This window comes from Penicillium concentricum (assembly GCF_028827145.1).
Source record: "Penicillium concentricum strain IBT 3081 chromosome Unknown utg000001l_segment0_segment0, whole genome shotgun sequence".
NCBI classification, from domain to species: Eukaryota; Fungi; Ascomycota; class Eurotiomycetes; order Eurotiales; family Aspergillaceae; genus Penicillium; species Penicillium concentricum.
In genome coordinates, this window is record NW_026622754.1 from 3,552,901 (window position 1) to 3,563,840 (window position 10,940).

Consider the following 10,940-nt stretch of genomic DNA (forward strand, 5'->3'; position numbering starts at 1 on the left):
CTGGTCGGAAAGTGGGGTTCTATAGAGATCCATTTTGTAATGGGATTTTGATAACATAAGTACATACCCCCTTTCCAGGATCTCCCCGGTATAGAACATATGCTGACATGTGGAGTGAAGGTGAAGACGGAAATCCCAATTTTGATAGGTAAGGTTATCAGATCAGATGACATAAAAACCCCCCGAGGTCGGAAGGCGGACAAATCCGCCTATCTGATTGATCTGATAACCGAGGTACTAGTAATATGTATGGTACTGTAATGTTACGTACATTACAATTTTCAATTCAACATTTTCTATCGGCCCACCTCGGAACATACTTTTTTTTTCTAATTGCTGTTACAGTATCCCTGTAGAACCCCTGTACAACGGAAGTTGTAGGTTATATACAATAATTTAGATTGCAATCGTCTGACATCTTACTATAGTCATTCCGGGCTAGTTAACAGCCGATCGGTACTTCTCCTCGGCTGTCCCCAACGCCACTGAATACGTGTAAAATACAAGTTCATCTTCATATGCACTGTCGATCTGAATGGATACGATAGCTCGAAATGGAGTCAGCGCCATATCCAGTAGTCGAGTCCTTATTACTGCTGACAATCAAGATCAACATTCAAGATCCTATATATTCTAGCTTCTAGCTCTTCATAAAATATTGCCGGAACCAAACATACCCGGTGACGAAGAATGTGGCGAATCTGATAAATCCCTGTTCTGTTTCTGATCAACGCTTGAGACCCTGTATTTCTCATTCTCATACCGTTATTTTCGCTTTCCCGAATCTCTGTACGGAACTATCGTCCCGACCATTCTTCGGGTCCACGCTCTTCCTCCTCATCCCACTCTTCTGTTCTGTTTCCATGCTTCATAGAAAGCAAAAAAAGGGGGTTCTACCACGTTACTTAGCATCACGTCTCGACTCATACACACCGGTCTTTCCTTGTTGCGCCGACTTTTGTGCAACTTTTTAGTGACTCCCAACACCTCTCTAAATTTCCTCATGGGTATGCAGAGAACAGTCAATCCCAATCCACTCGTTTGAGACTCACATTCTGATCTATTAATTTAGTTCACGCCGTTCAATCCGTCATGCCGTCGGCGACTTATGCTCCAACGGGGTCTCGCCCCCGCAGAGGCACTTATCAAGAAATCCCAGTGTCCTCGACCTCCCACCCAGATAACCCAATTCCGGAAGAGCCTCGAGGTGTGCGTTCGCTCTCAGTGACCGACACCACTTTCAATGTTATCTCCTCGGACTCCTCCCAGGGCACTTCATCGAGCGGCTCAAATTCCCCCAATACCCCTCTGACACCACCCACCGAGTCCCAATCGGAGGAAGAAAATGCAGAAAAGGTCGAGGGTGGTCGGCAACGGCGACGAGCATCCACTGTCCTCATCTCACAGAACGCGGACGATATGCGAAGGGTATTGCAAAATGTGGGCACAGCAGGCACTCAGAAGCTTCAATCCCTCTGCTGTGGTGGGGGTTGTTGCCGAGGACAGGCATTGCGCCCTGTAGATGGACCCATCTCAGGCTTCAATTCTATCGTTGGGCCTATCGGCAACAAGGCCTTTGATAGCCTCAAGCTGAAGCTCGATCTCCTCACCATGGACAGTGAGCTTTCCAACATTGCCCCGCTCCCAGAGAAGACCGTTTCGTTCAAGCCGATCCCCGCATCGGCCGTCGAAATGACATTTGGCCCCGCAGACCACCCGCCGGAATTCGTGCAGCCTCACCCACCTTACCAAGTCTACCGTGCGCCTCTGTTCCACACCCGTGAGTTGACAGGGCCCGGCGCCGAGAAACGCACGTATCACTTTGATATCGATGTCACAGACTACCCCGCCGAAAGTGGGATGGTCGACTTCGTAGTCGGCGGCGCAATTGGCGTGTGCCCCAAGAACAAAGACTCCGAAGTCGAAGAGGTGTTCAACCTCCTAGGTGTGCCAAAGTCCATGCGTGACAAGAAAGTCCTCATGCGCACAACCAAGGGCCGTTGGCCGACAATCTGGGGTGACGACAAGCCGCGCGAGCTCATCGCTACCCGGCGCGAAGTCCTTAGTTGGTGCTCCGACATCCAGAGTTACGCCCCAACAAAGCCACTCTTCCGCCTTCTCGCCGAGTACACAAGCGAGCCAAACGAGAAGAAAATCCTTGAATATCTCTCCTCAGCCCAAGGTCAAGGCGCCTTCTGCGACATTCGCACAAGCTCCTTCGTCTCCCTCACCCAGCTCCTAACCGCCTTCCCAAGCTCCCAACCACCCCTCGACCACCTCCTCTCCGTCCTCAACACACTCATGCCCCGCTTCTACTCCCTCTCCCAAGACCCCCAGATCTCCTGTCAATACAAGGGCACCGAATGCCGACGTTTAATCGAGGTTGCCGTCACAGTCGCCGAATCCGATGACTGGCGCGGCGGGTCCCGCACAGGCGTAGGGTCCGGGTATCTGGAGTCTCTTGCGCAGCGAGCGATTGCCGCTGAAGCCGCCGGCGAGAAACTCGATCTCCACGTACCCATGTTCCGCGGACTGATGGCAAACCCGCTCGCGACGCGCTTTGCCTCAGATGGCCCGATGCTGCTCATCGGCGCGGGCGTTGGCATCGCGCCTTTCCGCGGCTTTGTGCAGCGCCGTTTGCAGTCGGCAAACTGCGCCAATAAGGTCTGGGTGCTGCAGGGCGTGCGCGACTCGCTGCTCGACGAGCTTTACTCGGGCGAGTGGGGCGTGCACGAGGATAAGGTGCGCACAGTTGTGCAGAGCCGTAGGGGCGAGAGTCGCTATGTTCAGGAGGAGGTTAGACACCAGGCTGATCTTGTTTGGTTTGTTATCAACTCGCTGGATGGTCGTGTCTTTGTTTGTGGCTCGGGCAAGGGTATGGGTGAAGGTGTTGAGGCTGCTCTTATTGAGGTTGCTATGGCCAAGGGCAATCTCAATGCTCAAGAGGCCGATATGTTCTGGCAGCGGAAGAAGGAGGCTGGACAGTACATCGCTGTAAGTTTTGATGCGTTTTTGATCTTTCAGGGGGCTATGCTGACTTTCTTCTAGGAAACTTGGTGATCACTTCAATTCTATGTTGGCTTGACGCATTGTACCTTGATGGCTGAATGCTCATTACAATCATGTACAAAAGACATATTCGTCCTTTGTCTGTACATATTTTGTCCCATCCTGCCTGCATCTGTAAAAGCTCTGCGGTTCTTCTTTTGCTTCGAGCTCGTGGCTAGACACACTCGACCAGATCGTCGACTGGCCATTGTTTTGCTTTTTGCCTGATTCATGTTTTTTTAGCGTGGTGGTTATCGGTTTCCCTCTTTTTTTCCTCTTCTTTTGCATTTTTTCTTGGTATCCCAACTTTTGTTCCTCGGGTTTATGGGTTGTTATCTTTCTATTTTCAATTGAACATGCATAGATCAATTATTGTTTCTATCTGATTCTTCCTTCGTTGGCGAATTCTCCACGCTCCGTCTCGGTATTGCCATGGTCTGTTTACCGCTTTGACTTGATTTCCATCTAGTTCGGGGCAGCCTCAGGTTTCAATCCAAATCACAAGAAAGATGACTTAGCAGACCCTGAAATATGACACCAACCCATACGCAGAAGGGGATTCAAACATCAAATATCTTTCTCCGATCTCTCATTTTCTTTGCACCATCACAGCCATACTCAGCTGACTCTCTGGCACATTCATCCTTCTCGTAGTTTAGACCAACCTACCCTCGACATCTACGAAGCTTTCATCGGTTTACTCTTGGTCAACGAACAATCAGGGCATCCGATTGTTGCTACAGCAGTATACCTTAGGACACTCATTTTATGATGGATGCCTAGAATCTTAGATGTCAGGCCACAACCCAAGGTAGGCAGTTCACGCTTCTCCCCTTGACCATTTCCCCAAATTGGACACGAGAGCTATCCCCTTGGCAGGCTCTCGGCCAACGCCGAAAATTGGAGCGATGGGCCATCTGTGTGATAACGGAGGTGGTGTGTGGCCGAAGCCTAGTGGACTTCTTTTCACATTTTGCTGAAACCGAGGTTGCCGGCACCGAGGTTTCTAACCATGGGACTTCTGATTTATCGCAGCCCAACAGAAATCCACCTGGGCTGGAGTTCCTAACCCGCCACCAAGCGTTCCCTCCGCGCATTGCTACCAAAGGACTTATACCCCTTCTCGCCAGTTACATAGACCGGACCGTTTCAGCAGTCGAGTCAGCGAGTGTCGTGCGGTTGGCGCGTCCACAACACGACTTATCGTTGGCCTCACGTATATATGGCATACCTCAAGCCCCAGCGATGCTCACTGTGACACAGTCCAGTTTCGAGGATAATGATAGGCAGGTAGATCCGCTGGGGCTGAAAGAGCTGTACCGGATAGCTTCGAACTGCATGCTGTCGACTTTAACTTAAGCAAGGCCGTCAAGGGCGCCAAGAGCGCCAAGCGCGATAACGTGGCGCGCACCGGCACGGACCGCCCGGCAATTCCTAAATCGATTATCGTGACGGGATTCCCGGTGCTGGGGCACCGCCAATCAAGAATACTCCTTGGTTCAGCTCTACTCAATCGTTGCTTGCTGCCGAGACAGAGCAAGATATTCTTGCGACTTTGTGGACTTTCGTGACCCGCGATACTAGTAATCTCCAATCGACCGGGTATCAGGCTAGCTTTTCTGAGTTCTATGCAATGATGGCGCTCCGGGCAGGTGTCTCCTTCGTTGCTTACAACGGCACCCTCTTAATTGATACTGCGGTCGTCATGCAGGCGGTACCATAGATTCCAAACATGGTGTATGATGGTATGACTGGTGACCAAAGGGGAGCTGTGATCTTTCTCAATTACGACATGGGCAAAGCTTGGGCTGCTTGCTATCTTGCAGCGGTCCGCTGGTATACCAATGCTCTCCTAGCACCATGGGATTAAGCACAATAGCGAGCAGCCTATATGCATACACATCACAACGTCATGGACCTGGACCTGGATACTGGAAATACGTCCGCCCACGGCTCATCCGCGCGCGGGGCCAAACCTCCAGCTTTGACTTGCCTGTCTGTACCCTCAGCTTTTGGTACGATGGTGGTCTTTAAGGGTGCTATCCACTACCGCTCCATCCATGCAATCACCGTCCACAACCCATCTACGACTCCCGCATAACTGGTGCTATCAACGCCGTGTCCTTAATCACAGAGTGTGAGATTTATGAGCAATAGCGCTCCCAAGTTGATACATCCGCTGCCAGCGTGGATAGTTGGCTCCGCGACCTAGCAACTCGTGGTGAGAGCCATGTCTTGCTCCGTGCCACAGCAGGAGCAGCTACAAGCTTCCTCGTTCTATTGTCTAGCACCCTTACTGCTGTTCTGGAATGTGATTGGTCGCCCTATGCAGAAGTTAAAGGTTTGATAGAAGTATTGTTATAAGAGAATGAACCAGCTGTCGGGCTGTTTAAATACCGCTCTTCTTTGATTTAATGGTAAGAATAGTTTAATGTATAGCCTGCTAAACATTCATCTATACCTTGCCAAATAGGTCTCATGTGTTACAAGTGCAGTGTCTGTGATATGATACTTGAACCCCCAAGCCTCTTAACGTACTGTTAGATACGCTCGCGGTATCTTCTAGTAAAGGCGAAATTGGGATGATAGAGTTAAAGCATCCAATGGTACGTTGGTGAACCATGGCACAGCTTACTACCAAGGTTTTGTTATCCATGGATTTTAAGATTTCTTTCCATGGACGTTTATTTCCTTTGTTCCGGATATGGAAGGTGATCTCGGGAAGGCCGAATGTGGGGCTATTCATCAAGAATAGCAGATATTCTCTAACAAGCAACCGTCCTCATCCAATGAATATCCTTCTGGCCTTGGGGCCCTAATCCACATTTCCTCAACACTTTGCTATCAGAATGTCGTCCCTTTCGACCGAGTTCAGGGATGGCAAACACGGAATAAACCCGGACCTCCATCACAATTTTTGTAAAAACTTTAACTTCAACTCCCAGTGCTTCACGCTCTGATCTCCTTTACCCCACCATCGAAGCCATCATCCAGATATGCAAACGCGGTCTGAGGCTCATCCTCCAGACCTCCTTGTAATTATTGATATCACAACACAAGGCGGTCAAAAACTTTGGGACAGGCTTGAACGAAAAAGCGAGTGCCATTTAGTAGAAGGGTATATGCTTGCCTATGTTAGCTATCGTATGTAATTGATGCTTCTGAACACTTCCAAGATTCCTTTAGAAGGTACCCTTGTCAACTGAAGCAATGTTGACTAGGTGCTCAGCTTGTTAGAGATCTTTCCTAGATGAGGTTGGAGTCATGCCTAAGAAATTTCCAATCACGGAGTTTACAATATACAGTATAGGAAGTAGCCGGAAGTGATAGCTCTGACATCTCACACAGTATCACAGTTTCTCCTAATCGGGCGACCTGACGTTAGATATGGGCTCTAAATTTAGCAGACAAGAATAGCCAAACACTAATCAAGCAGACAAAGTACTATCGACATGGTCTCTAGCGCCGAGTCAGGCACTAATGCATGACCCAGCGATCCATCACCCGGGCTCCCGTCGCTACAATTTTCACGATCCAACGAGTCATGCTACTCCATGGGGACAGGATAGGAATTCTATTCCCGAGCCCTGCCTAACTGCCTAACCCGTTGAAAAAAGAGACGCCTGACACCCACGTCATGTTTGATAAAGAACCCCCATGTAAAAAATAATAAAGGATTGATTGACCAATAGAGAAAAGAGTCTGTACTATTATTTCGCATGGTGGTGAGGGATTGGTGGCCTTGTCATGAACTATATGCTTGGCACACCTAAATCATGCATGAACTACTCCTGTGACACAAGTCTATGTCATTTGGGCAGCCAAATAAGCAAACAAATCGGATTGTCTAGATTCCAGCCAAGTACTCCATATTCCGTAGTTGGAAGCCATGCACCTCTTAACGGTCTAGACATCTTAATTTGAGGCCGGTTTTTATGCAGAAAGCCCTTTTTGGATGCCTAAGGTTGCATTATTGTGTTACCGTGCTATGGAGTACTTGTACTATGTGCTATACCGCTCCTCATTTATATTTTATTATATTCCCAATCGCTATGTTTTTTTCTGATACCCACATGGAGATAAGAAAAGAAGAATTCAAGGGAGACTATTGATTCTAGAAGGAATCCTTGGCAATTCAATATCTAGAATCCTTATAAATAGAAGCTCAAATGTCAGAATAATGAAAATAAGGTTAGACACACAAATTTGGAGAAATTAAAAATCAAAGAAAATGGTAAAAAGAAAAAAATATATATATTAAAAAAACAAACCTTGGAAAACCCCGGTAGACCCAAGAACCGGGAAATGGAAATGACAATTAATGCATGGTTCAATATGTATTCCACTGATCTGGAGTAATTCCTCCGACGCTAGTGTATACCCAAAAGTGTATGCAAGAGAGAAGATGTTGGATGTTTACCCCTCTATATTTCCTGGACTTTGAGGGCTCTGAGAGGACCACACGCATTTTGGACCAGTCATTTTCCCAGGGACAATCCTGGTTGCCTGCGAGATCCGATGATCTGCATTCCCTCATGCACGATCTCGGATCTCTTGGGGCCTAATGGCAAGTATGACGATCGGCTGGAACTGCAATTTCTTTTTTTCTTTTTTTCTCTTTATTAGGAGTATTCCATACCTCTGACATTTTCATAAAATAACTCTAAAGTTCCGACTTTCCAAGATCTCTCTCTGTCGAATCAAAGGAAAGTCTCGGTAGATCCAAACCTTCGAGACTAGTTCCTCCGATCGGAAATAAAATACAAAGGGATCTTCCTTTTGATGGGTGGATCGAATCTTAGCTTGAATGCAATAAAAGGACATACCTTAGGGCCCGAGGTGACTGCCGCTTTCAAATAATATATTAAACTTCCAAGTAAATAGACTCGGCTGTCAGATGGAGACAGGTTCTTATACGGAGTACTCCGTATGGATCATATGGCTATAAAGGAGAAAGACAACGATTCCATAGTGTTCCAACGCTTTTTTTTCTTATTACATTGTACTATACAGGATTCATTAGGAACCTATCCAATCACACCCAAAAAAAAAATGAAGAAATAGAAAACTCCATTGTTCCGAATTAGCAGAGTGGCAATGGACTGAATCACACTCAGCTTGCATTTAGTCTATCTCCAGACAGAGACTGGCGCCATTATTAAATTGTCAGAATGTGACTAGTTTCTAGAGCGGGTCTGTTAGTGCGATGTCGTGTCCAAGCTGAGAAACTCCAGAATATAGTGCTCCCGATTACAGATGCGATACGCGAGGCAAAGATCCTTAGCGCAAATCACTTTTATCGGTGACATTTTAGACTAAGCACCTAAAATGCGACACACCTAAGAGATATCATATGCGAGCATATCTATGGTCCAATCAAGTCACCAGCCACAAATTCACAGGGCACGCATGAGAAGGGGAAAAAGAAAAAGCCAAAGCGGGTTCTCCGGGTGATCCTTGATCTGACGTTCGGAGACCAAAAAAAAAAAAAAGAGGCAAGCTCTCGAAGGAAGTGGAGATACAAATTGAAGAACCCCTAGATCCCTGCCAATACCCAGCCCCCCTCTCTTTCCGTCTGGTCGATCAATCACCGTGCCCGATCGATCGAGCCGAGGCGTCATCTCTTCGATTTCTCATTCGTTCAAATCAAATCCAGAACATTTCTGGCTTTTTTACCCACCATCCGGGTTAAGCTCCCCTCGGAACACGATCTTTTTGGAACCAGTGACAACTCTCCTTGAAAGCGGCGATCTTTTCCTTCGACTTGGAGTCGTCTGAAAGATCCCAGTTTGGGTCTTTTAAAAAATATATATATTTGAGAGATCTCGGGTTATATCTTTTGGATCTTGGATTCAACACTCTTGTCTTTCCAAGGTTTCCTCCCATAGTGGATATTTCTCTTTTTTTTTTTTTTTCCCATGAACTACTTCAATCTCCCAGATCCCCAGAAAAAAAGCAATTAGAATGTGATTTGATTTTAATATATATTTAATTAAGTAATTAACTTTAGCCTGACTCAGGCACATTATGACAGAATTCTCCCCTCCTTACTCCCGTGGCTGTCTGCCGGACATCCCCTCTCTAACCTTTCTTATTTCTTATTTCTTTTATATTTTGAGTACTTCTCATGTATGTATCTCGTTTGGGGATTCAGATCTTTAGAATCTCTCTTTTTTTTTAGGGTATGAAACTTTGCTTATAACATGGGATCCCCGATTTTGACGTACACTAGTGAACACTTATTTCTTTTTTTGATTTTCCTATTTTAAATTCTTTTTATTTGATTCCTTTACTCCGAAACATCCAATCAAAACCCCTAAATCCCTAAATCCCTAAAAAAAAAAAAAAAACAATATATGGAAAGTAGTTCGTGAGATCCAGAGACTCAACCTTAAGGCCCCCCTTAGCCCTTGACACGGCCACTGTATCCACCAGCCCACGATCGTCATTTTTCGGCCCCTGTTCTTACTTTACCATGGACATGTAACAGCTGGATATCTCTTTTATTTTTTTATTTAATTAATTTTACATATTGGGGCGACTTTTTTTTTGGTTGAAATAATGTACGGGGCCCTGCATTATTTGGGAACCATTTCCATTGCCCTCATTCCCCAACCTTGCATATAATCTTGGCCTTTCTCGTTTTTCTTCTACCATGTCGACGTAAAATCAGCCTACTTTCCCGAGTGCTTCTTTGGATTTCACCTCCCTTTTATTTCTCTGGATCTTCGATTCTCATATCCGCTGTGTCGAGTATAGATCTATTCGGTAACACATTGTGAAACTCGTTGCGGACATTTCTATCCTTGTCCCTCCCCTACCTTGTCTATGTCACAGTCCCGCGAGGTAGACGAAGATACCGATATGGCTATTTCGTATACCCAGTCAACCGGACATCCTCACCAAACCCTCCCCTCATTCCGCGAGGTAAGATACAACCTTCTGGGGAAATACACCCTGAATTCAATATCTAACATCTCGCAGCTTCTTCCCCCCACCTCCACGATGAAATTGAATCAACATCTCCGTTCTACACCACACCCCGCCACTCACAAGACCGCCCACCCTCAGGCCACGATATGGCCGACCCCCGCTCAATCCCATACAACCAATCCACCAACATGCCATACGAATCTCACCGCGAATATACAGTCTCCCGCGGCGCAGAACATCAACCCCGCATGCCAGAACCAGGCCACCATCACATGCATCTATCCGAGAACGCATCCCGCGGTCCCAGCCCAATTCTTCCCCCAATCCGCGACCTGGACGCCATGCCCGGCCGGGCAATGAACCCCTCCAGCAAAGGGTATTCCGAGCGAGCCCCACGGTCCGACCATTTTGTCGCGCAGGAATATCGCCAGCCCGGACCGTCAGCAGCGATGTCCGCTGATCCTCACCCCCGTGAGCACTTCGCACCTATTATGCACCCTCAGTCACCGTATGGGCATCCTCCTATCGGGTACGTGGATGAGCAGATGTCGCCACAGATGATGGGCCATGGGCAGGGGAATTTTGGGATTATGGGCGATCCGATTGATCCCAAGACGAAGCGGAGACGGGGGAACCTGCCCAAGCCTGTAACCGATATCTTGCGGGCTTGGTTCCATGAGCATCTTGACCACCCTTACCCTAGTGAAGAGGATAAGCAGATGTTTATGACGAGAACCGGGCTTTCGATTAGCCAGGTGAGTAATTTTACCGACAATGGGGTTCTTTGTGTGGTTTTCTAATACTTTATACAGATTAGCAACTGGTTTATCAATGCTCGGAGACGACAACTTCCTGCGCTGCGCAATCAAATGCGCAGTGGTGCGGATACGGAGTCTCAACGACAGTCGCCTTTTAGTGATGTTGATGGCTCGGAGCACCTGCCCTCTCCTCATCACTAA

The 10,940-nt window shown here is 47.3% G+C and overlaps 3 protein-coding genes across 3 annotated transcripts; all 3 read left to right on the top strand.

Annotated features, from left to right (window-relative positions):
• Positions 1-1,003: 1,003 nt before the first annotated feature.
• N7517_001343 (FAD binding domain protein) lies at positions 1,004-3,060 on the top strand (the record flags this gene model as incomplete). The annotated part of the gene is made up of 3 exons (XM_056719073.1): positions 1,004-1,007; positions 1,073-2,994; positions 3,049-3,060. 3 exons carry the CDS (start codon positions 1,004-1,006, stop codon positions 3,058-3,060), a joined length of 1,938 nt encoding a protein of 645 aa, XP_056583208.1.
• Positions 3,061-4,960: 1,900 nt separating this feature from the next.
• On the top strand, positions 4,961-5,149 carry N7517_001344 (uncharacterized protein; the record flags this gene model as incomplete). The annotated part of the gene is made up of 1 exon (XM_056719074.1): positions 4,961-5,149. One exon carries the CDS (start codon positions 4,961-4,963, stop codon positions 5,147-5,149), a length of 189 nt encoding a protein of 62 aa, XP_056583209.1.
• A 4,727-nt stretch (positions 5,150-9,876) lies between these two features.
• On the top strand, positions 9,877-10,940 carry N7517_001345 (homeobox domain-containing protein; the record flags this gene model as incomplete). Its single annotated transcript, XM_056719075.1, has 3 exons — positions 9,877-9,970; positions 10,033-10,736; positions 10,794-10,940. 3 exons carry the CDS (start codon positions 9,877-9,879, stop codon positions 10,938-10,940), a joined length of 945 nt encoding a protein of 314 aa, XP_056583210.1.